Genomic DNA, 26,637 nt, shown 5'->3' on the forward strand with positions numbered 1-26,637 from the left:
ATTTCAAAGTAGCAGCACCACATGGAGCCCTAGGTCAGCAGGGAAGTTCCCAGCTGACGCCAGGCTTTGGCGCTTTCGCCTTTGATAGTTACTTTTTTTTTTTTTTCAGCTGTTTAACTAATTACGTATCCACTTAATGCTAGTTCTGTCAAACTCCGTTTCTCCAGCTTACTTACCAGAATGTTATGCGGGACTATATCAAAAACCCTGCTCAAGTCTGGATATATGTCCACTGCGTTCCCTAATCCACCAAATCAGTTACATTGCCAAAAAAGGAAATCAAGCTGCTTGGACATAATTTTGTTCACAATAAATCCATGCTCCAGGTATTTGCAAATTTAAAAAAATTATATAATATTGGAATACTTCACATACTAACAATCCAAAAGAATTTCTTTTTCCCCATAACTTTTCATACAGCAATGAATTACTTATTCTGTTAGTCCAGTTGAATATATTGTAAATATACCAGTAAGCAACTAAATTGTGGAAGCTCAATATAGTACATAGCCATTTAAATGCAACTTTTTCAACGCACAAAAAGGATTCATTTTCAATAGAAATCATTTGAGAATTAAAGGTTTGTGTTTCAAGAGGAATTGTCGTATGATATTCTGATTCCAATACAAGAAAGACAAGCTTCCATTACTAGCACACCTTAAAATAGATTATTTGGGGAATAAAATGTAGACTTTTTTTTGTTCATAAATCATAACTATAATCAAAATTCATTTAACTTAGCCTGAATAATTCTTGAAAGTCAAGTCCTGTTTTGTACAATATCAGGCGTGACCTCCCCTCCAAGCCACATTGACAATTTTCAGTAGTTTGAGAGCTGGGGTGCAACCGCCAAACCTTGGGATATCAGTCTTGGTTGGAATGGGCAGGGGCCACATGGACCCTCCCAGATTTTTCTTAGTTTGCTGGCCCTACTCAGTCACATGGTATGGCTGAGCTCCCTGCCTACATTACCATTGCCTCACTGGGTCCAGTAAATGGCTGGAAACTGCAGAGAGGAGTCACTGTTTTGTGCTGCTTCTCCCCACAAAGCTAAAGCAATCGCCCATCCCTGCAGCTCCCAGCTGTTGCCAGACCTGAGGAACACCTGGGAGCTGCAGAGAGAGGCTGTTGAGAGTAAGAGGAGGACGTGCCCCAGAGGGGGTGACTCGAGCTGTTGGGGAGACCTTTAAATTGTGTCCCCATTCTCCCTACCCCGAAGCAAGCACCAATCATCTCTGGCAGAAGCTCTTAACACCACCTTGCCTGAGGGCAGAAGCCTCGAGCTCTCACCCCCAGTCTGGTAGGCAGACAATGGGGCAAGCTGACATTAAATGTAGAGGAGCTACTGTTTGGCTACTTCTGCCATATATACCACAGAGGTAACTGGCTCTGTGGACACGGGGAAGTCAGTGGATGTGATATACCTTGACTTTAGCAAAGCTTGGTCTCCCACAATATTCTTGCCAGCAAGTTAAGAAGTATGGATTGGATAAATGGACTGTAAGGTGGATAGAAAGCTGTCTAGATTGTTAGGCCCAACAGGTAGTGATCAATGGCTCGATGTCTGGCTGACAGTCATTATCAAGCCGAGTGCCTCAAAGATTAGTTCTAGGGCCAGTTTTGTTCAACATTGTTATTAACAACCTGGATGAGGGGATGGACTGCGCCCTCAGCAAGTTTGCAGATGGCACTAAGTGAGGGGGAGAGGTAGATACGTTGGAGGGTAGGGATAGGGTCCAGAGTGACCTAGACAAGTTGGAGGATTGGGCAAAAGAAATCTGATGAGGTTCAACAAGGACAAGTGTAGAGTCCTACACTTGGGACGGAAGAATCCCAAGCAGGAGCGGGGCCATAGACGAGCTGCCGGCAACTGGCGCCCTAGGGGAAGCGCGCAATCGGCGCCCCCACCTCCAAAGCCCTCAACGGCCGTTTATCTTGGCTCCTTAGGTGACCACCTAGTTCGCCTGTATTGACGGGCCGTCACTGATCCCAAGCATTGTTACAGGCAGGGACTGACCAACTAAGTAGCAGTTTAGCAGAAGAGGACCTGGGGATTACAGTGGATGAGAACCTAGATATGAGTCAACAGTATGCCCTTGTAGCCAAGAAGGCTAATTGCATATTAGGGTACTTGAGGAGGAGCATTTCCAACAGTTCTAGAGAAGTTATTCCCCTTTATTCGGAACTGGTGAGGCCACATCTGGAGTATTGTGTCCAGTTCTGGGCCTCCCCGTCCCCCCATTACAGAAAGGATATAGATGCATTGGAGAGGGTCCAGCAGAGGGCAACCAACATTATTAGGGAACTGGAGTACTTGACTTATGAGGAGGGGCTGAGGAATTTGGGCTTTATTCTACAGAAGAGAAGCGTGAGGGGGGATTCAATAGCAGCCTTCCACTACATGAAGGGAGGGTTCCAAAGAGTATGGTGAAAAGCTGTTCTCAGTAGTGATAGATGATAGAATGTGGCACAATGGTCTCAAGTTTGCAGTGGGGGGGAGAACTAGGTTGGATATAAGGAAAAACTGTTTTACTAGGAGGGTGGTGAAGCACTGGAATGGGTTACCTAGGAAAGTGGTGGAATCTCCATCCTTAGAGGTCCTGGCTGGGATGATTTAGTTGGGGTTGGCCCCACTTTGGGCAGGGGGGCTGTACTCTATGACCTCCTGAGTTCTCTTCCAGCGCTAGGATTTTATGATTCTGTAGAGACTGTGAATCATATGTGTTAATTTTGTTTTCTCTGGCTGTTAAGGTGACAGCTTCTCTCCTAGGCTTCCCTTCAAAGACCTGTTCACTACTAATCCTGACAGAAAATGAGAATGAAAAGAGAAAATGGGTTGGAATCCTGGAAGGGTTGCAATCTATCCTTCACAAAAACAGACTAAAAAACCAAGTTGTACATATTCCACAAGAAGCCTATGACAGTACACTGCCTCTTATTAAAACAAGTTTAGCTGCTGCAATTGTAGGTATGTCCACTTTAACCTTACATTTAACTGTATGCATTATTACAACTTTAAGATGAACTACAATACTGAATGTGCCAACTTCTTAAATTCCTCAGCTGAATCTCTTACCATAGAAGTTTGATGGTGTGAAAAATCTGAGGAAGTGAGTTGTGTCTCACGAAAGCTTATTCCTTAATATATTTGTTAAACTTTAAGGTACCCCATGACTCCTTTTTATTGAAGATGCTAATAAATCTTTTCCCTTCAAAATACTGTTTGCCGAAAGAAGTACTTATATAATTTCACTACACCAAAGTTTTAAAACCATTTTGTTGTACTTACTACTTTGCTTATTTCCTTGAGCAAAATAGGTAACACATTGTGTTTATCCAAAATAAAGTATAAAAAGATAAAAAGTCTAGTTTTAAAGTTAACATTATACATAATTGGATTCATAGCTCTCTTTTTCCTTTCTGTCTTGTCTAGATCGAGAGAGAATAGCAGTTGGTTCAGAAGAAGGACTGTATGTGGTAGAGGTGACCCGTGATGGTAAGTTAGAGCTCTCTACATACAATAATTGCATAATGAATAATGGTCCCCATACATTTTAGTAGTGTTTTAATATAGATTAAACAATAGCCATTTATGTATAGTTTATACCAACATACATTTATCATCAGTTAACTGCAAATTTAGATGTGAGGTGTAAACATTAATTGAGTCATTACCATTATACTTAGCTGGCTGCCTGAAATTAAGGGGCCTACCCACAGGGTGTTGCGAGTAACACAAATCTCATCTCAGTGCTCCAGGATTCAGAGCACACAGCACCTGCACTTTGTGCATTGAATAGCCAGGCACTTATTGAAGAAAAATACAGGATTTATTTAGAATGAACTGAGACACAAAAACAGTAAGTTCAGTAAATTAACCTAGAAACTGATTTGTTCCAACCTGCACTGTCATATAATTCAGACTGGCATATAACACGATGTTAGGAGGCTGTTGTCTATATTTTTGCTAGCATTTTGAGTACAGTTATTATATTTGCAAGGCTTCCTGTTCTTAATGTCCTTTGCATTTTCTTCCATTTTTTTTCTGACTCTCAATAAAAGAAATTTGATTGCTGCTGCCATTGATTTTAACATTCCAGTCTATGATGGTGGCTGGTGTTGAATTTATAGTTGTTGGATCTTCCTTGCCTACTGTTCTTGTCTTCCTCTCCTTCCCTGCCCTAAGGTTCCCCTAAGATTCCTACTCCAAGCCCCTCTCTGCTACTCCTTCTGCTTCTCATTCTAAGGGCTGGTCTCCATTTGCCTCCTTCAGTGAAAAACTGCACAGTCTTACTCCATGCATTGTTGGGATTTAGCCCTTAATTACCAGCTATCACATCTAGTATATCAAGGAAGTGGAGGAGTTTCTCCCTGCAACCTGATTTTTCAATAGTCAAATGTAAAGGGGGAAACTGTACCTTCGTATAGCTAGGAAGGCAAATGAATTGAAAGAGTTATTAATGGAAATGAATGTGGTGACTTCTCAATGGTAAGCAATCCTAATAGCTGACCCCTTTTCAGTAAAACTGCAAAACACAAATAGTTCATGGCAGGATTAATTTACCTCATTATTCTGTAAGGCATTGCAAGTGATGTCTTTGCTCAGAACAGATTAATTGATTGAATTATATGTGTTTAAAACAAAATATGCTTCTGGTGAGGGATACCTGCTAACAAGTAGTTTACTGCCACTAGCATTTTATACAACACCAAGCAATTTTTAGACCCTTTTATTTTCTGTGGCATTACATCTGGTACAAGACTGATATCACCTACCTTTCTAGTAGGCAAGTATAACATCTGTTGTTTGTAGCCCAGTAAAATCTTACAGCCTTAACTATATCATAGGTCTTTATATGTAATTTCACAAAAGTAACTCACCACCTCTTAAAGCCTGTTGGTTAAAAACTATGGAGGAATAAAGTGAAGTTGGAAACCATAATATGCAGTTAGGCGGATTTAAGATTCATGGGCACACAATATGTTTTGAAAAATGTAAATGCTGGGATTTGCCAGAGTAGTGTCCTGACACTCCCAGAGACAAAGGTCTTTAATTTTATACTACTTTAATTCCAGTGTCAAGATGTAGGTCACCAATGTTAATGTCATACATTAAGTGAACTTCTTAAATCCCTCTGGCAATCCATAATCTAATTTCCTCCTTTTAATATAACATAATCTGTAAATTATTTAATACTCAGTTTGGAGTATTGGAAAAATTATGCTGTAACAAAAAATATAGTGATAAATACAAAATATAAAGTACATTATTTCTTGATTCATTTATTTTTATTTGGCTTAAACTAATTGAATAGAAAGGCATTGAATAAAATCAACTGCCAGAGATGTATTATAGGGAAGTACCAGCATACTACATAAACTGTGGAATTGTGTAAAATGTTTGTTTTTAAAAGGAAAAGGGGAAAATATACTGTTTATTCTAGCTCTATCTCCAGAACATGGTGGTTCTACTTGTAAAAAGAAATGCCTGAGCATTCTTTGTTCCTTTGCAATTTTATATATTCATAATGACAGAACTGGGCTCCGAGGCAGAGGGGACCTGGGGTGGAGGTAGGTCAGGCTCAGATGGAGGTTGTGTGTGTGTGGGAGGGAGGGGGGAGATCAGGCTCAGATGGCGGAGGGGAATCGGCGTGGCCCGGAGGGGAGCGGTGGGGACCCAGTACAGGCTGGGGGAGGGATTGGGCTCAGATGGTGGAGGGGACTCAGCCCCAGCAGCTCCTGCCCAGTGGTCCAACCCCCAAAGGCGTGAAGCGTGAGCTGGAGCAGCCCATTCTCGGAGTGCATAGCGCCAAGCTCGGCCACAGCAAGCAGCAGAGGTGGGCGGTGGTGGCAGCATGAGGACACAGATGACATGATGATATCACTCTGTCATCCCCAGGAAATTTTTATTTATATATAGAGAGAGGGGGGAAAAAAAAGATTATGTATGCATGCTATGGCAAATTCCTGGATTTTACTGAAGTGTTTTCATAAGTAGTAATCTTCTCATCTTTTCCCCTCCTCCCGGCAGCTGTTACTTTTAATATGAGTTGATTGACATCTGCTTATATGAGTGGTTCTCAAAGTGTGGTCCGCGGACCACTAGTGATCTGCAGCCGCCTCCCAGGTGGTCCACAGCTCGAGAGAGAATCCCTGCAGCAGGGAGCATGCTGGCACTCTAGCCTCGTGTCTGCCAAGTCCCAACCCCACCAGACTGGCTCAAAAGAGACAGAGCAGAGCCACACTGTCTTCCTTGCCTCCCTCCTGCCTGGCTCAGCTCGGGGAATGGCAGCATAATCAAAGGCTTTCCCTACGGGGGAGAGTGTGAAGAAAGCTCAGACCCAGCACAGCTATATAATTAAGGGCTTTTTCCGCAGGGGAGGGAGTGTGAAGAGAGAGCCGAACAAGCGACTCTACACTGTGTTTCTCACCTCCCTCCCACCCAGATTGCTGGGGGAACACCAGCGTAATAACATGCTTTCTCTGTCACGCTCATTGGCTAGAGTTGCAGCCAATGGGCTCAGCAGGAGACCATATTGGGACCCATGAGGGCGTGGAGCCAGGTAAGCAGCTCCCCTCATGCCCAGACCCTGCACCCCAATCCCTCTTACTCCCCCCCCCCCCCCCCCACACACACACACACACACGCCCAGCTTGCTCCTACAGCAGGGCTCGGCAAAAGATACTCTGTGGGCAGTACAGCCTGCAAGAACCTCAGGTGGTCCCTCGCTCAGCACTCAGGAAAGCTGGCTGCAGAGTCGTTTGTGTTTGTGAATGCTGAGAGCCTGGAAGGAGGGATGACAGGCTTCTCATGCTGCCCTCGCCCCCAGTATCTTCCATTGATCGGTTTTGGCCAATAGCAGCTGCCTGTTTGCAGGATAGGCAATGTGAAAAGTGCCCCTCATCTCATTTCCCCCCCGCTTTACAGCATTCAAGTCAAAGCGGTAAACATGGCTCCTGCAGCTCCCCTGAGCACATACACAGGCTGGAAGGCAGACACACTAGCAAAGGAACCTGCTGGGCTGCCAGGCAAGGTCTCCCAGCCAGAGTAAGCCCCTCCCTTCCTCAAACCTCTAAGCCCCCTCCCCCCCCAACTTCATGTAATCCAAGTCTTCTGCACCCTTGCTCCAGCCCCCATAGACTGGGGATTCCCAAACTTTTTGACACGGGACCAGTAAATCCATTCACGATCTTTTGGAGGACCAGTAACATTCATTTGCATATTTGCATATTCATTAAGCAAATGATGAATATTCAGATAAGTTGTTTATGGTCCTCCCAAAGCCCCCAGTGCCGCATTAGCAAAGCTTTTGATAGTGTCACCCACAATATTCTTGCCAGCAAGTTAAGGGAATATGAATTGGATAAATGGACAGTAAGATGGATAGAAAGCTGGCTAGACCAGGGTTTCCCGAACTTTTTACTTTAGTTGGAACCCGTTTTTTTTTCCAGTACTGTCTTTTGCAGCCTAAAAATATAAACGCATATAAAAAAAGAATGAAAAAATCATACATTTTCAGTGTTTCACCTGGCTGCATCCTCCACCCAGCCTGGGCCAGTGCTTGGGGGACCCAGCGCCACATGGGCACTCCAGGAGGCAGAAGCAGGAGTAGATTGGGGGTAGGGTACCTGGCTACGAGGGAGGGTGCAAGAAAGGGTAGGGTTGCCAGGTGTCCGGTTTTGTACAGTCTAATATTTGAGGGTTTTGTCCGGGAAACAAATTGAGAAATTATCACATATAAAATGCCTGGTATTTTCTAATTAGGTAAGTTTTATTATAATTAGGTGTATCAGTCCTTAGCTGGGAACTGCCTGGCTGGTAGATGTGCTCACACTGCCTGAGTGTGTCTACCTGCGAGACAGTTCGCAACTACTCGAGGGAGGATATGGTGGGGGGGGGGGGAGGGGGGGCGGCAAGGGGCAAAATGGAATCCCCAGCCAGACTCACTCGTCTGTAGGGCATGTGCCTGTGTCAGTCCCGCTCCCCCCCTTCTCCCGATCTCCCCAGTCCAGCCCTGCTGCCCCTGTCCAGCCCTGCTTCCGGCAGCTGGTTCCCCCTACCCCTACCAATCTCCCCCGGTCAGCCCTGCTCCCCCGACAGACCCCCCACCTCCCGACCAGCCCCACTGCCCCTGTCCAGCCCTGCTTCCAGCAGCTGGTTCTCCCGTGGTCCTCCTCCTGATCTCCACTGTCCAACCCCCCGTCCAGTCCTGGTTCCGCCACCTGCCCTCCCCAATCTCCGCTAGACAGCCCCGCTGCCTTCAACCCTGCTTCCGCCACCCACCCCGATCTCCGTGGGACAGCTGTGATGCCTCCAGCCCTGCTTCTGCCGCCTACCCTCCTGCCCAGATCTCCATGGGACAGCTCTGCTACCCCTAACCTTGCTTCCGCCACCCGCCTGCCCGGAGCTCCACCGGACAGCCCCGCTACTCCTAACCCTGCTTCCGCTGCCCACCCGCCTGCCCAGATCTCCACAGGACAGCCCTGCTGCCCCCAACCCTGCTTCCTGGTGGCTGGTTCCTCTCCCCCCCCCTCCCCCCCACCGCCTCCCAACCTGCTCCACTCTGCTCCCCTTCTGGCAGCTACCAGCCACACGGAGGCCTGGTATTTTTTTCCATAGTTTGGGAAACGCTGCCATAGACCTTCCCATACACTGCATTTCCTCTATGCCCCAATTCCCTCCCAGACCTTGCACCCCAATCCACTGTCCCTGGTTATAGTCCAAATCCCTGAACCCCCTCCTACACTCCTGCTCCAGGTTACAACCTCTTCCCAGACCCTGTACCTGTCCTACACCCCTCCCCCAGGCCTGAATCCTCTCCTGCACCTATACCTCTCCCAGACTCTGTACCCTAATCCTCTGTCCCAAGTCACAACCCAAACTCCTACACCCGTACCCCAGGTTACACTCCCTTCCCAGTCCCTGGACCCCCTTCTGATCGCACTCTGTTTCCGCAGGGCACAATCCCTTCCTTCACCCAAACTCCCTCCCAGATCCCACACCCCAGTCACTTTCTCAAGTTCCCTTCTGCACCCAACCTCTATTCCAGACACCCGCACCTCCTCCATTAATAATGGAAGTGTGCAGCTCTTGATCACTTTCCAAATTCTTAGAGAGGCCCCCATCAAAAATTATTGCCCACCTCTGCTGTGCACCCTCCCTCCTGGCCAGACATACTACCTCCAGCCTTCTCCTGCACCCTCCCTTGCTCCTGCATCCTCCACCTTGGCCAGACACCCTACCCCAAACCCCCTCCTGCACCCTCCCTTGCTCCTGCACCTCTCCCCTCGTTGGACTCCTATCCCCACTCTGCTTCTGCATCCACCGTTTCTCTTGCACCCTGCTTGGCCACACGCTGTACCTGCCCTTGCTCCCTCCCTCCTGGCCAGACACCCTGCTCCCATCCTGCTTCTGTGTTATCTGCTTAAATGAAGCACAGGAGATCTTTTATAGGGGAAAAGGCAGTACGCCACATTTATTGAGAATACAACAGTTCCATATGCTTTTCAGTCAGTCACACACACAAACACCATTCATACACAGTCCTGCCAGACGATGTTATAGTTCCAGTCCAGAGTCTGTATCAATCTAGTGGCCAGCTAGATCGAACACAAAGGGGAGCCGGGCTCTGTCGGTCGATCGAGCCATTGCTCCTGGAGTGGCAAGGCAAACCCAAAGTTCCATAGCAGAGCACCCTGCTTTTATAATCCTTTTCTCTGTTGAAATCAATGTATTCCTCTGTCATTCTGTGACTGGAACGTTATCTTTTTTATGTCAGTGTTCCCAAAACATTTTCCAAGGCTCATCCTTAATCAGTTGTCTTTTGGGGGCGCCCGCTTGCTTCAAGGCTCGTCAGTCTGCCAGTATCCAATCATCTTATGAGTAGGAGTACGCATCGACGGTTATAGATGGCTTCTCTGCCGCCAGGTCATCTAGTCTTCACCCACGCTTGCTCACCCTCTTTCTTTGGCCATCTGGTTCTGAGCAATATAACTTTTGCACCTTATCTCGATACATTCATTCCCTTTCACACACACATAAGCAAAGTTACAAGGATTCTTGAGGTTCCGCAGATACACAGATCTGCAACGGGCAGAGCAAAGATGCATTGTAAATCAAGCAATTAAGGCTTCTCAGCCATCCCTATCCACTTGCTTGCAGCCTTGTCCTGCACACTGAAACCCTCGTTTTTGTCCCAACCCCAGAGCCTGTGAGGGTCCACAAAATCCATTAACTCTGGAACCCCAGAAAAGTAAATCTGGCGTATGGGAAGCTCTGAACCTAAGTCCTCCTTATCCCTTCCCCTCGCCCCATGGGGCTAGAGTACCAGAGGAGTGAGGTGTCTCAGTTGGGGGCCACATCAGTGAGGGCTGGAGGTTTTTGGAGGAGTTTTTTTTTTTGCTGCTTTGTGTGGTCCCCAACTAATTTTTCTGTGGGTCAGTGGCCCCCAGCTCAATAAAGGTTCCCCACCCCTGCCATAAAGAAAATATTGAAACATTTTGTTGGACACAAATTAAATATTTTACTTTACTTAAAATGAAGTTTGGTAAACTAACACAAGAAAGTTAAAACACTTAATCTGTTTAATAATTTAAATTAAGCCATTCTCCCTAGCTACAGCACTAGCAAAATGGCTTGGGTGTAATTATGTAATTAAGGGTGAGTTACCATTAGCAACTGGTGGTCCCTTGAAAGGTTTGCATTGAGCCAAGTGGTCCACAGGCCAAAAAGTTTAAGAACAATTGTCTTACATCTAATGACTCTAGCCAGGATCTATGTAAACAGCTTACATGTACATTAAAATTAAAATATATAGACAACAAGCAAAAGTTTTTATTTCGTATGTGGCAAGCTATGATTAGAATACTCAAGGAGCTGATAGAGGAGGTATCTGAGCCTTTAGCTATCACCTTTGAAAAATCATGGAAGACGGGAAAGATTCCAGAAGACTGGAAAAGGGCAAATTTAGTGCCCATCCATAAACAGGGAAATAAGAACAATCCAGGAAACTACAGACCAGTTAGTTTCACTTCTGTGCCAGAAAAGATATTGGAGCAGGTAATTAAGGAATTCATCTGCAAATACCTGGAAGATAATAAGTTGATAGATAACAGTCAGCATGGATTTGTAAAGAACAAATCATGTCAAACCAATCTGATAGCTTTCTTTGATAGGATATCAAGCCTTGTGGAAAAGGGAGAAGTGGTGGATGTTGTATATCTACACTTTAGTAAGGCATTTGATACAGTCTTGCATAATCTTATCAATAAACTAGGCAAATACAACTTAGATGGAAATACTATAAAGTGACTGCATAACTGGCTGGATAACGGTTCTCAGAGAGTAGTTATTAACAGTTCACAATACTGCTAGAAAGGCATAACAAGTGGGATTCTGCAGGGGTGTTTTGGGATCAGTTCTGTTCAATATCTTTATCAATTTTTTTATTTTAACCAGTATTTACTATTTCTAAATATTATTTAGCTAAATATCTCATGAGTAATAAAGTAAAAGTCCAAGTTTTATAAAATAACATGTACATGAAATATTAATATATTAATGCTTCATAGTTCATAATTGCTTGATCTTGACACTTTAAACCTTGAAATACTACTGTTTTTCTAAAGCCAGTCACTACTATGTGGGGGCTTATTTTTCACTCTTATATTCTTTAGTTTTCTCCACCATTCTACTTCTGCACTTTGGTCAAAGAACTACTGTCTAACATCACAGTACTCTGATTTTTCCCATCTTTGGCATTTTTTGTAACTTTTTTTTTTTTTTTTTTTTTGTCCAGCCTCCCTCCCCCTTTCCTATCTCTCTCGGTTATTAATGGTGCCATTTTTTCCCCTCTGGAGATGGAGTTGTTAATGAGTCCACATGGTCACACACAAGGCATATTTGTTTTTTCCCTAGCTTTGGGGGAGTGTGAAAGCTCTGAAGGGAGATCATAAAGAATTTATGTATGTGTTTTGCTGTTCGGTGTTGCTGGAGTAATGTGACTTCATGGTTGAAAAATGGGGAGCACTACTCAAGTGAATTGTTTCTTGATTGTGTATTTAAGAATTGGCAAGTAGAGTCTGGAGCCAGGGCCATATGTCTTTCTGCTCTGTGTGCATAATTCTGAATTTTTAATGTATACATTGCCATGTAATATTTCCAGGTCTACATATACTACTATAATTTACTCATTGTGTTCTCATTGCAGTGATAGTACGAGTTGCTGACTATAAGAAAGTGTACCAGATTGAGCTTGCTCCCAAAGAGAAAATTATTATCCTCATCTGTGGCAGGAACCATCATGTTCACCTGTACCCCATGGCCTCCCTGGATGGATCAGAAAGCAACTTTGATGTGAAACTTCCAGAAACTAAAGGCTGCCAGTTGATTATAACAGGAACACTGAAGAAAAGCTCTTTGACTTGTTTGTTTGTGGCAGTCAAAAGACAGGTTCTTTGTTATGAAGTTCATAGAACTAAGCCTTTTCATAAAAAGTTCACTGAAATTCAGGCTCCAGGAAATGTACAGTGGATGGCAGTTTTCAAGGACAAGCTCTGTGTTGGCTACCAATCTGGGTTCTCTCTGTTGAACATCCAGGGAGATGGACAATCTATAAACCTGGTAAATCCTAATGACCCCTCGCTTATGTTCCTCTCACAGCAGTCTTTTGATGCCCTTTGTGCTGTGGAGCTCAGTAATGAGGAATACCTGCTTTGCTTCAGCCATATGGGAGTATACGTCGATTCACAAGGTCGAAGGTCACGCATGCAGGAACTAATGTGGCCTGCAACTCCTGTTGCCTGTAGTATGTATATGTTTTTCTGTTGCCATATCCCTGTTTCCGCTTTACTTGTCTAAAAATAATCAGCATGTATTCTATTTTGCTTTGGTTTGTCTTTCAATTTCTATAGCTTTCAGTTTTGATGGGTTAGCAGAATAATAATTCTTCTACATATAGCATTAAGAACCATTGTATGCAAAACTCCTGGCTACTATAGGGGGAGGCAGCTTTTACTTGTCACAGGAGACACAAAAAAATTAACAAAAATATATAAAGCAAGTTGATGATTTTCTTTTAAATAAGTTCATGTTTTATGGTGCATCTACACAGCAGGGCTTAACTCGAAATAAGCTACACAAATTGAGTTACGTCAGTTGCATAGCTTATTTTGAAATCAGAAGCATCTACACAGCAGTTATTTCTTCCTCCAACTTCCCTTACTCCTCATACAATGAAAATTACAGGAGTCAGAGTAAGAAATCCTCCAGCTTGACAGTATTTCAAAATAACTGCCTGCTGTGTAGATGCAGATTGTTATTTCCAAATAATGTTGCTGTGTAGATGAATCCGTAGAGAGTAACCTGGATAAAAGAGGGCTAAAGACAACATAAACTATACAATTATTTACTAAATTCTTTTGCTCTGCTAGTGGGTTTAAAAGAACTTTTGTCTTCAGGCCACTTTCTATAATATTTCACATCCAGGGAATCGAAAGCTATAAGTCAAAGTTTTTCATCTACTACTCAGAAGATGGCAGGGTTCAAAAAAGAACACTGCTTGTTTGCAGAGCTGGTAATAAAACTTGTATCAGTTGTTTTTTAAACCAAAGGAAGCTTACAAAAATATGCAAAATTGTATCATGTTTTCCAGCCAGCTGTAATATTGAGGTGTGTTGATTTGAAAGAGGCACAAATGATTGGTGAATTACCATAGTGGCTTAGAACTCTTTCTTTATAGCACTGATTGTTTATTATAAGCCCTAAAATTATTTGGCACTTCAATAGCAATGACTGTATGTTCCAAAGGATTGAAAACCAAGAAAAAACTTTTGTTTAAATAATGAATTAAACAACTCAGTCAACAAGCTGCTACAGCTGATAGTAAAATTCCACAAATGGCAAGACCTTAGCAGTTTGTTTATTTTAATCGTTCTGAATAGAAATTATTTGCTTGCCTTGATTTAGCAATTAAGGTCTTGGAGCAGAGTGCAGGGATGGGATGTAATCAGCAAATTTACTTTAAAATTCTGTTTCACAGACAGATACACTGGTTTTGTTGGAGTCCTTTTGTTTGTTTAGTATTCCACACATTTTTAGAATAACTTTTGCATGTTAGATTCTGTTTAGCATTGACACAGATTGTTGTGGGGAAAAGACCTCAAGCTCAACTACCTAAGGAAATCTGGTTACTTTTACTAGCCTACTACCCCTGCCTTGGTGTGTTACTAGTGAAGTCTTTCTGTTCCTTCCTGATAGTTACTCCATCATGTGATCATAAAACTAGAAAAGATTCTTTCTCCCTTAACAATGTGCTCAATCCTAAGGGATTGCTCACTGAAAAAGATAAGTCTTGTGTTGGAGTATCTTTATCATCCCAAGTTCATTGACTGGAACATGGACACTAACTTTGAGTGGAGTGGATGTTTATCTAAATAAGTCATTTTGGATGAGGTTTTCTTTTGAAAACATGATTCACAATAGCCAGCTACACCAGGCTTCCTCTGAGAGAAATCATGTTTTAGCTACGTTAGCATACATTGCTTCCTTGCAGGAATGTACTTGTGTGTTGAAATCTATGTCCCTAATAGGAGTGTTACCATTTGATTTATTGAGGCAGTCCTGACAGCTGAGTACATCTTTTTCCTCTCCTTAATACCATGTGAATTATAATGGTTGTTCCTTCTGAGGAACTTCTGTCAGGAGCAGGCACATGCTTGTTAAGATGTCCTGATCATCCCTTTTTTCTTTTCTGAGCTCGATTAAAGTTCTATGACACACTTAATCTAGATGACTCAAAAAAGAGAAAACAAGTGGTGAAGTTTGAAGCTCTTGAAGTATGTTCCATTTACCTGGGTAGAGCAACATGCACATGTAAGCCGTTTGTTTGGATGGAGGAAGGAAATGAACATTAGATGTGAAGCATAATGTGATGACTTATTTCACAGATGGGGGACTCTACTGTGTGTGCTTGGTGTATAGATATAGATCATGCATCACTTTCAAAATGCACTAAGCTGCATCCTCAGACATGGTAGCCTTAAACAGTATGTTAAAGGCAGTTCATTTCCTATATAACAACTTATTTACATTCTTGACACTTGCTGTCCAGACTGTAGACAACATCTTGAGAATATTAAACCAAGACTTGAAGTCAAAATTAGTAAATGTATCCAAAATTAATTAATTTGCAGATTCATGGCTCTGTGCCATAACAGACCTTTATTTTTCACAAAAGTAACTTCAATTTGATAGGGGTGTGTGTGTGTGTGTGTGTGTGTGTGTCTTTTAAGAGGTGGCTTGAAAAACTTGATATTTTAATCTCCTCTTAAACATACATACTTGGGAAACAAAACACTGGTAAAGCAATGCTCAAATATATGTCAACTCCAGATTTGTTGAACACTCCTTGACTTTTGTTTGTTCTGTACCAGGTTGCAATTCTTCCTATGTTACAGTGTACAGTGAATATGGCGTTGATGTTTTTGATGTTAACACTATGGAATGGGTTCAGACAATTGGCCTACGAAGGGTGAGTAATTTACTTCTGTTGCACAGTTGAATTAACTATGATTTGGAATAGAGGCTCCTTTACAGTGTGCACTACAGCTAGGTTAATTTTCTCCCTCTTTACCTCCAAAACAGATCAGACCATTAAATATGGAGGGCACACTGAATCTCCTTAATTGTGAACCTCCACGACTTATATATTTCAAGAACAAATGTTCAGGTTAGTCTTCATGAAGGAGGGTAGGAATGGTATAATGACATTGGGATGGGATGACCAATCAGCTTTAAATAGTAACTAAGTCATGAACAAGATAAAATTTTAGATTCTAAGAATCCATTTTGTTTAAAAAATGTAGTACATGTTTTACAAAGTCAACACGCCTTGGAAAATAAATTTTACTATTTGAAGGTGTGTACAAGTATAATTGCTTTGTGTTACAGTAGGAGCCGTTCTCAGTGTGCCAGAAACATCTGATAACAGCAAAAAGCAAATGCTTCGAACCAGAAGTAAAAGAAGATTTGTCTTCAAGGTTCCTGAAGAAGAGAGATTGCAACAAAGGCGGTAAGGGTTTTAATATTGCTACCTAGCGATTTGTACATATTGAAGTGGAGAAGCTATGAATGTGAAACAGTGCTAATCATGAAGTGTTCCTCTTTCAGAGAGATGCTGAGAGACCCTGAACTACGATCAAAAATGATTTCTAACCCAACAAATTTCAACCATGTGGCTCATATGGGACCAGGAGATGGAATGCAAGTTCTCATGGATCTCCCACTGGTAAAATAAATATAATGAGGAAGGATACATGTGTGTTCAGTTTAGCACTGAAAATCTATGCAGCTGGACTGTGTAAGGTTTTAGCATTACATTTAAAATCTTTCAGAGCTGTTAGTCACTTTCAAGCTCCTGAAATGCATAGTGCTTTGAGTCTTATACAAGGAAGTGTTAACTATCTTTAAAATGGGAAGCTGAGAGAAAGAAAGAAAATGTCAGTGCCAGCAGTTTGATAATATTTTGTAAATAATCAGTCTCCCCCCCTTCCTCTTTCTTGTTTGTTTTGTTAAAATAACAGAATGAATTTCCTTCCCCCTCATCCTCTCGTCACTCTGCTCTGATATCACCTCCAACAAGTTTTGAGCACGTCTATCACATGAGCCCTATCTCTGCAGAAACCTTTCTTCAGAATGGCCATTCCTCACTGCAAGGCTCTCCTCTGCTTTCTTCCTCTTCCTGTCCCTCCTCTGCCTCCTTAGCAAGGGTAGGAGTAGCTATCAAATAAACCTTTAGGAACTGGAATGGTGTGCTGTGGTGCTTTATCAATACTAGAGCAAAAACTAACGCCATTGGAAGATAATTGCTAACATGGGTATTTTTGTTGGTCTCTAAGGTGCCACAGGACTACTCCTTGTTTTTCAAGTGACAGACTAATAGGGTTACCCCTGTGAGACTTTCTAACATTTGTCAATCAGTGTTCATGGCTTTATTTTTGTACTTCATTTTTGTACTAAGGCAAGCAAATATACTGTGATGTCAACTTCTTAAAAAAAAAAAAACAAAGGTAAGAGAGTGAGATGTAAAGATACATCTTTATCTTTCATACCTTCTGTTTTGAAATTCCCAGCTTTCCTCTCTCGTCCTTCTCTGCTAGCCCAGACAAGGATAACGGACCCTTTCTTCCAGCAGGAGGAGACAGGAAAACAGCAATTGGTGATGTCACTACCTTGGTAAAAGGGTTTGCTGCCTGCCAACTTCCACTGACTCCTGGCTCCAGCAGGTGGAAGGAATTTCTGCTGGCTGCTTTGGGGCTCAGTCCTTTCCTTCTGTTTTATTGAGGTTGTTTGAAAGGAGTATATTTCTGATACTTTATGGATTTAATCAAGTAGGGGCAGTGAGTTTGTGTCGTCAAACCGTGCTGTGTACTGTTTCCAAACACATGGGTGTTGAATTATACTAGAATTTACATGTGACAGGAGCTTTAATTGGAAAGAACTCATTACTGAATAAGGGTATGTTTGGTTTGTGCTGCAGAGTGTCTTGCCTTCCACCCAAGATGAAAAAGCATGTCCCCCCACAGCTTCACGGCAGCAGCAGAGAAGCAAAACCTACATTTCATGGCCCTCATCAGGTAGGACTGAAAATAAGGAGATCTGTTCTAACTTAAAGCTTAGATTGCTTTAACATGAGGTGTAAAATGCCTTTGTTCTGCAGGTGGTGGTGATTTGGGAGTAGCCATGCCTCTGAGAAGTATGTCTGACACTGACCAGGAGTTAGACAAGGAGGTAAAGTATTGTTAAATGATGCTGGCACTGTTCTGTTGCTATATAGTCTCTTTCCTCACCACACAAGTTTAGGTACTTGTGAGGAAACATTCTAATGAAGATTGAATTCTGCATTTCCTTCTGCAAGGATTCTACCTAGCACACCAGGCCTTGAATAACAGATTGGTGAAGCCAGCATCAGCTATGAAGACTGAAGGGATGTTTCTGACAGACAAATTCAAGGATGTGCGAGTGCTTATGGTTAAGTCTCGTTTATAGTCAGAAGCTGACCTATCATTGAAGTGTTCCTGAAGCCACTCAATCACGCTAACAGTGTTGAACACAATTGGGTCTCACCCTCACTGAAGTTTTCCACACTGATCGAGGAGAATGTTGCGAACAGCCTTTTAAATGAGTGATAAATTGGCTCATTGAAATATGCAATGCTGTCTTTTGCAGGTTTTGCAGTTTGTGACCATTTTCATCTACAGGTGAAAGAGATTTTAAGTGGATATCATCACAGTCAGTTACTTCAGAAAAGAGAATGTAAATTTAGCTCATTGTCTGAAAGGTGACAACAGCTATGAAGACTGAGTATAAACAGCATAAAATTCAAGTGTCTTTCATCAGGCTAGTGAAAGAGGATTTTTCTCCTTTATTGTCATCAGTGTGGTTTTTTATAAGCTTTGTACAGATACTTTCATGTTCCCTATGCAAGTGAAGTAGAAAATGTGACTGTAAAATAAACTCCAGAACCAAAGTTACTTGTGATTTTGGGTGTCTGATTTAAGAAATCTTTAAAGACTTGATTTTCAGAGTGCAGGTGCTCATGTCTGTCTGAAATCAGCACACTCTAAGATGTTTCAGTGTATGCACTCGGAATCCCCAGTCACTTTTAAAGTTCTTGACTCTGCGTTCCAATCCCAAATCTTCCTCATTTGTGTTGCCTTGGGAGACTTGCTCTAAAACAAGTCTTATTTGGACGGCTCAACTTTAGGCATCCTAATAAGTGGCCTGATTTTTCAATGGTGCTGACCACCTACATTTCTTGACTTCATTATAATATTGCAGTAGTCTTTGTAGAGCTTCCTCACATTCCATATTCTAGTTGTTTGCTGTTACATGTAGATGCATATACTGAATATATTTAGCTTTTAAAAGTGTTTAATTTTCACTTAAATCTTACATTGGTTACTAACTTGGAATTTAAATTTACAATGTAATAGGTTATTACACATGCAAAATCAGGATATTAACACTACCCTTCATTTTTATATCATTGTTTACCCATAGCTTGCTGACTTACAACAGTGTTAACTCAATCATGTATCTTGTTAGAATAATCTCATTATTGGTGGTTGTGAATGGCAGTCTTCCTGGATGTCACCTTTCAGACAATGAGCTAAATTTAAATTCTTTTTTCTGCAGTAACTGACTATGATGGTAGCAGTTTTCTATGAAACGTTTCATAAGCCATGAGATTTGTATACCGTTAAGGGTTACAACTCACTAAAATAGTGGAAACTAGCCAGCCAGCCAGCTGAGGGCGAGCCAAAATTTGTAGGTGGAGTTCCAACAATCAGTAGGGTGTCTGGAAAATGACCATGGATGAGAGCGGTCTTAACTGAGTTATTGACTGGATGGAGTCTCCTGTAAATGCTTGTTATTTCTTCAGTGCAATTCCAGCCTGATATTTGGCAACTCCCTGATTTTGTCATGCAGTCAAAACACTTCTCACACTGCCAGGGCTGTTGCATGAGCTGTTGGCAGACAGTGTATATGCTATTTTATAATTTCTATTCTTCAGTGTGTTGATAAAGTATTTGAATGAAATTATTTATTTACCATGTGTGCAAATAAATCCTATTTTGTTCCCGCTTAAATCTCTTGGGAAAAATTTGCTGAAAATCCTAAATTACATTGACTAGATATAAACTTTACTTTCCAACAGGAAAACCTTTATAGTGGCTAGAGGAGAGGAAAGTAGTTGTAGGAACACCTGAGTTCTTTTCCTGACTTGACCACTACTTGTGTGGTATTGGTAAGTCACTTAGAAGACTGAGCCAAAGCCTATTAGCACTAATGGAAATATTCACATTAACTTCAGTGAACTTTTGCTCTACACTTCTACCTTTGCCTCATTTTGTGAATGTAATGCAAATGAATGTAAAAGTGAATGTAGCACTTTAATTGTATTTGTAAAGTGCTTTGAAAGCTACTGAGTGCAAAGTATTTTAAATAAGAAGTTGAATCCTTTTTGTTTCTCTTTAACAGCCTGATTCAGATTCAACCAAACACTCTACTCCCTCTAACAGCTCAAATCCAAGTGGTCCCCCAAGTCCCAATTCTCCACATAGGAATCAGCTTACACTAGATGGACTGGATCAGTCAACCTGTGACGCGTAACACTACAGTTCCCACCATTCCAGCTTTGATCATTCACTACTCCATGGAGTATTCGAGAGCAAGGCAATGCTGTCTCAGATGCTCGTGCCAAGACTGCTAAATCTCTAGTGTTGCACAAAAATAATTATATATCCAGACTGTAGATACAAAATATTGAAATGGAAAAAAAAATCCTTTACTACAATAGTGATCAAGCTTTTTATGCAAAAATGATTACTGTTAAGTTACAGTTGATTCATTTGTTTTATTTCTGCACATCTATGACAGTTTCATTGTATAGAAGGATAAAAGGCCACCAATAAAAGTCTTATTCTTATGCTGAAAAAGAAATAGAGAAGTGGTACTGATAGTGACAACTAAACCGTATCAGAAATATTTTTCTACAGAATGATGTAATGTCTCGTTAGCAGGAAATCCTTTTAGACAGAATTTGGACCTCTGAATAGGAAATACAAGCAGGTTGAGTTACATCCTCAGATAAATATTCTTTTCTTTTTTTCCTGTAGCTGTTTCCTAAGTCTTTAGGAGAATGATAGGAAGCTATAGGTTGTTCCCAGCATCAACAGAATAATCAGGAAGTCAAATGAAAGTTGGTGATAGTTTTGTGGCCTTTTAACTCATTTAGCCATTACAGTTCAGCTGCATAACTATCTTTCTACCAACTTTTTATTCTTGTATGTAGGACTATTACCAGTAAGGTTTTACTTTTACCCTGCTTTTTAGTCCTTATCATTCATGATCATTAGTCAGGGCTTTTAAGACATCAGTAAATAATGCTGTGAAAATGAATTTTACTCTTTGTTCCTGCTATCCTCTCTGAGATGTAGTTTCTCTTGGTTTTTCAGTGTAAAAATACACTACATTTTTTAGTTAACAAGCATTCTTGCAGGAACACTACCCTTGAAGACTGCTTGAACTAATGGACTGTATCCTATTAAAACATCAGTGTATTTTATTGGTAACCAAAGTGGAATGTGAAGGATGTGTAAGCAAGGGTGCTGCTTTTTCATTACTTGTATCCTCACATGCATGGACACCCCATGATTCTTAATCAAGTATTGGTCATGGAGAATGATGCACAACACACTCCTGTATATTTTGCTATGGCCCACGTGCAGCGGTGATGTTTTACGTGTATATTTAATCTCATGCTTCCATGTATTACATTTAGTAATCAAAGATTTGTGACCATGTTTCATGAAAAGCTTGTACTTAATTTAGTGGCTGGCATATCCAGTTTGTCATTGTCACACTAGTGTGCCTTCTGTGCCAATTTTATGACAGTTGGATGTCACTTATTTAAAATTTGGTTTCAATGGGCTAATGATGATATACCAATGGCTAATGTTCTTTTCTGAAACACTGTATAGGACGTGCACTTATCTTTAGTTTAAATTGAGTGTTCTAGTCAACATTTAATCCAGTTACATTAAGTGTTTGACAGTACTTGCTCTTTTTCTCAGATTATTGATAAAGGGGGCTCTGTTAGAGCTGGACACTACTGCTTTTGGGGTTTTCTGGTTTTTACTTTTTTAATGTAAGTCTAAGTCTTTGTAATTATTGAATTGTGAGAACATTTTTGAACAATTTACCTGTCAATAAAGCAGAAGAGGGAGGTTTTAAAGTTCATTGTGGTCTGTCTTGTTGTGTGAAAATATTTACTGAAGGTGATTAATTTAGTTCCATTAAAAATTCACTGTGTTCAGATAAAATTTAAAATATAAAATGAATGAGAGATATTTTGAAATGCCATTCATGAGCATTACAAAAGAGAAGTGTATTTCTGTGCACTTGTTTAATGACAAAGAAAAAACCTCTTAGTTGTGGTATTGGAATTGCAGCACCTTTTCTTCCTTTGAGAAAAGATTGTGATTTTCATGGAGTCCCTGATTCATGTTAGCTTATTTAAAATAACTGAGAATCACTATTTCTTGGGGATTGAGGTGTAGGTGAAGAGACCTCAGTATTTAATCAGGCATCCTTTAAATCAATGGTGGGGCACCTTTTTTGGGTCGGGGACCACTGGCCTACGGAAAAATCAGTCAGGCATCGCACATATGTGAGAAGCAAACCAACCAACCCTCACTGACATGGCCTCTGACAGAGAAGGAGAAGGACACTCCTCTAGCACACCAGAGCATTGGAGGGCGAAGGCTAGTAGATTTTGTGCGCTCCAGCCCCTCGGTGGGGGGCAGGGAGGGTGCTAGAGCATTAATGCAGGCTCCTGAGCCTTGGGGACCAGATCCAGGCAAGCTAGGGACCACATCTGGCCCCCACCCCTGCTCTAAATGGTGTAGCAGATGCATTAAAGTCAGGAAGAAGTGGTTCCAAAGATATTGAAGCACACTGTTATAAAAATGTTAAAGGACGGGAATTTGAATGTCTAGATTGAAATTCCATTGTTTTAGTCCATCCTACTGTGCCTAGTGTACTGAGGAATTTTGAAAAGTGCTTTGGTTTAGAATTAAACATGTATTGCAGTACTTGGCCACAATGGGACAGGTTACAAATAAAGTTTTAGAAGAGACCTAGTTTCTACTTTATCCCTTCTAGATGGAAATTCTCCCAGGCAGTATATTAACTGTCATTCTAACCATACAGGCCTGGATGGACTCTTAAGCCACATCTTTGCTTAGCGGAGGATTGACACTGCTGTGATTGATCTTCCAGAGTTTGATTTAGCGGGGTCTAATTAAGACTCACTAAATCGAACTCAAGGGCAACCGTCTCGGTGGCCAGTACTCCTGCTCCTGTGAAGAATAAGGGAAGCCGATGGGAGCATTTACTCCTGGCAGCCTCCCACTGTGGGGACAGCAGGGAAACTCAAATCAAGGTATGTCAACTCCAGCTACATAACTAATCTTGAATTGACCTTCCCCTTTAGTTTAACCTAGCCTTAGTAGAGTTCAGAATGCTGCTCCCTAATCAGTCAGAAGGGTTCCATAGGTCTCTTATGTGATAATGGAAAGCAGTGTGTGCTGGCTCTCCAGTTTGGGGAGGATGTACCAGGGATCTCTCTAAAGGTGCAGCAGGTAGGATTGCTGGCAAGAAGGAGCAAAAAACTCTAAATTCAGTAAAGTATTCAGCCACTAATCCATCCTCTAAAAAAGTTAAATGCTTCTACTGCTCTTGGGCTGATTGTACTTTGCATTCCAAGGACTTAGCATAGAAACAGTGGCTCTCTTCATTATAACAGTGCTAAATTGCAGCACTCAAACTCAGTAATGGGGATTTGGATATAATGTTAGTACATGGGTAAGCAGAGGTGACTGGTAACTGCCAATATTGGGAGTACACAACGTGAAGGTTCTGGTGGTAGGCAGGGGTGTTCAGGGTAAGTCCTCAAGACAAAGGATTTTTGATTTCCTAAACTACTTTTGATGTCATGTCTTACAATACTCTAGTAGTAGCAGATGGAGACTCTTCTAGGAGAGAGCCATGCACAGAAAACTCTGGGTTGCATTGGTGTATTATATCATTGTGAAGATGACAGATGTGCAAACCAATCTTTTGATATCAGTACCCAATCATGTCAGGAATCAATTTTATTAAGGATTAATTAGAACTATTTGCCCTCTCCATTTGAATCCCCTCCACCAGCTGGATTTACAGGGAGACATTGGCTGTCTTGGACATCACAAATATGAGATCTCATGCTAACCTTACTGGTGGCTATGATGTCTCCTCTTCAGTCTCATGAAAGGTTAGCTTGACAACACCCCAAACTGCTTGTGTTTAATGGTGAGGAAAAGGTACAGGCTGGGTGGGCACTTTGACCCTCCAAGGAATGAGAATTCTCTGTGCACTGTTCTATTAGTTTAGATTGAGTATATGTGACCAGACAATTAACGTGACCATGTCATTGTTCAACACTAAGCAGTATTAAACGAGGAGAAGAGGTGGGCATATAGAGACTTCAGCCTGCTTAGTACTGTGGCGCAAACATTAACATTAATGCCAAAGGTTAGAATTGTATTGATTGAAACACAGACAAGGGAACAAAATCAAAAGCAAGGCAAAAGGAATTGGACAATTATTCAAAAACTTTCAGTATCTTTAAAGCATGTGAATTTTGGTTAGTCTCTTATTCTAACAGTCCTTGGTAGGGAAGAAAGGGTTAGGTTTCTGCATTTCTGAGTCAGAACTGATAGTCATTTTCCTGCTTCAGGAAAATGTTTTGTCTGAAGAGTGAGAGTAGTACGTATTGGGGGGGGAGATATAGTTTCTGTTCCTGTTCTCAGGATACAGGACAACTGGTTAGTCACAGACAGATGGCGGGCTAGCCACAACAGCTGTAATTATGAACTTTGGTTTGTCTTCCCTGGTCAGGGATATCATCTGGTTGGTCTGATTACATCCCTCTTTCCTGGTCCTCCTCTGGCAGAGGAGGATGGGCTGTCTCCTCTCGCTCGGCATGCTGGTGACTTGTAGCGCAAGTCAGCATCAGGTAAAAGGCACAACTGAAGGAAGAGAAGTGGGGAAGGGAAGACAGAGCAGAATCTAACATGTATCAGGCTGGTCCTCACTGGTGCAGCAATAGTGGTCAAGCATCCATAGTGGAATGTCAAAGCCTGTTGTCATGGCAACAGTCCTTGCACCTCAGCTGCAGACATTTTAAAAGTTCGATTTTTCTCCCTACAAAGGGCGGTGGATGAAATGGTCCCGCTTCTCATTAGTTTGCCAACGAGGCTTCATTTCCAAAGCACTGATGCTGGTCCATTATTTCCGGTTTTCTGTGCCTCTTACCTTCTAGTTATCTTAACACTCTCTTTGAGTGGCATCAGTAAAAAGCTTTGTGTATAAATTGTCAGTCCTGTCTCCGAACATCTTTTCTTAAATAGTTTTATATACCAGGTGATTATGACAGCTCCTGGTTCACCTTGACTCACTTTTCGTCAGTTAGGCTATAAACTACAATGAGCCTGCAAGAACTGTGCATAAGGATCTTGCGCAAAACGGAAGCAGCTACATTGCTTCTTTTTGTGCAAAAACCCCTTGCACAAAAAGAAACAGCAGAAAATATGCTAATGATGTCGTGACTCATTAGCATATTTTCTGCCGAAAAAACGTGTAGACATAGCCTATGAGATGTTTAAATGTATGCTCTCAGCATCGCCAGTCACTTTTGAAGTTCCCAGGAGCTGCACAACATGGAGGCTAGCAGGGAACCAGGCAACAGCCCGATCAGCAATGCTGACTGGAGCATCCAGGATCCCTTTTCGAATGGGTTTTTGGGTAAAAACCAGACACCTGGTCACCCTAACTGAGCCATGGCCCTGTGCTCCTCAGAGGCTCCACTCTGCCTAGAGATGCTGCAACAATTTGTATGGGGAGATGCTGAGAGCCATTGAACCAAACTGTAACCCTTGTACCTGATGGCAACTATGCCAAGGCATGCAGCAGCACCCCTAGTTCCAGCCCCTTTGCCTCCATTGCTTGCTCTTATTGCTGGGAGGACTGTGTCTCCCACCTCACTTATTCCAGCACCCCTGTGCTTAAGCCTCCAGCCTTCTCTTGTGCAGATGCTGTACTGCCCCTCCATCTGTCGGTCTATTTCAGGCCCTTCTCCTGACAGATACCAGCCACCTCTGCTGAGAGAAACATTTCTCCTGCCTTGTGTGAGAAGACTTCTGGTCCTGGCTCGGGCCCTACAGGGCTCTGAGCATCAGAAGCAAATTTAGGTACCTGGCACAGGAGCAGTTGAGGTGGCGTCTGAGCTATACCACTGAACATGTCATTGATACTTACACGGACTTAGGTGCCTATTGGCATTTCTAGGCCATCCCTTTGAAAATGAGGGTCTTAGTGACAGGAGGAGTTTTGATGCATTAGGCCAGAATAATGCTAAATACCATTTTAAGGGGACAAGGTGGGTGAGGTAATACCTTTTATTGGGTCAATTTCTGCAGGGGTGTGCGTGGCAGGCATGGAGCCTGGGGTATGGGGGGGAGGGATTGTCCAGGGCCCTGCACCTCCCTAGGGATAGCTCTGCCTGGTGCCTGTAGGCTTTGCAGTTCATAGCTCTGCATAAATTATGAATCTAAAAAAATTGCTTGAGCCTCAGCACCTCTTTCGTTACCCTAGTTGGGGTATGAATATAATTTTCTGAGAGGCAATAATAATAGGCAATCAGAGCTGCAATTCACCAGTTCAGCCAGAGGAGGACTACAGACTCAGAAATCAGACCGCAGACACCATTTCTTCCCTGCCAGATTCAACTTATTATTGAACCATAACAAGACAGGCTGAGAGTGGATCTGAGCTCTCTCCCCTTCTACCAGATCACACCGTCCTCCTTTTCAATTAGTGCAAATGTGTTCCCTGGGGCATGTGCCTCCAGTTCATCTCTGACCGTGTTCCAAAGCAGCTGGAAAAACCAGACAAACTGATTTGTAGAAAGGGAAGTCAGATGCCACAGAGATGAGTGGTGAATTCTTATGGGATTAGCCATCCACTATTCTGCT

The 26,637-nt window shown here is 42.2% G+C and overlaps 1 protein-coding gene across 8 annotated transcripts in view; it reads left to right on the forward strand.

Moving 5' to 3' along the window:
• The window catches only part of CDC42BPB (CDC42 binding protein kinase beta), a 138,444-nt gene extending 116,644 nt beyond the window's left edge, over positions 1-21,800 (forward strand). For 2 of the 8 annotated variants that reach the window (XM_075926512.1, XM_075926514.1), the window contains 11 exons: positions 2,752-2,968; positions 3,434-3,496; positions 12,210-12,806; positions 15,433-15,530; positions 15,644-15,728; positions 15,950-16,070; positions 16,169-16,286; positions 16,582-16,767; positions 17,538-17,634; positions 17,718-17,788; positions 20,042-21,800. In XM_075926512.1, coding sequence (XP_075782627.1) covers positions 2,752-2,968; positions 3,434-3,496; positions 12,210-12,806; positions 15,433-15,530; positions 15,644-15,728; positions 15,950-16,070; positions 16,169-16,286; positions 16,582-16,767; positions 17,538-17,634; positions 17,718-17,788; positions 20,042-20,173 — 1,785 coding nt within the window. In that variant the 3' untranslated portion in view covers positions 20,174-21,800. Of the gene's footprint in view, positions 1-2,751; positions 2,969-3,433; positions 3,497-12,209; positions 12,807-15,432; positions 15,531-15,643; positions 15,729-15,949; positions 16,071-16,168; positions 16,287-16,581; positions 16,768-17,537; positions 17,635-17,717; positions 17,789-20,041 lie in introns of those variants that run through there. The other 6 variants (XM_006119972.4, XM_075926516.1, XM_075926513.1 and 3 more) reach the window with 5 other exon arrangements.
• The last annotated feature ends 4,837 nt before the right edge of the window (positions 21,801-26,637 follow it).

The sequence above is a fragment of the Pelodiscus sinensis genome, chromosome 4 (assembly GCF_049634645.1).
Source record: "Pelodiscus sinensis isolate JC-2024 chromosome 4, ASM4963464v1, whole genome shotgun sequence".
NCBI lineage: Eukaryota > Metazoa > Chordata > Testudines > Trionychidae > Pelodiscus > Pelodiscus sinensis.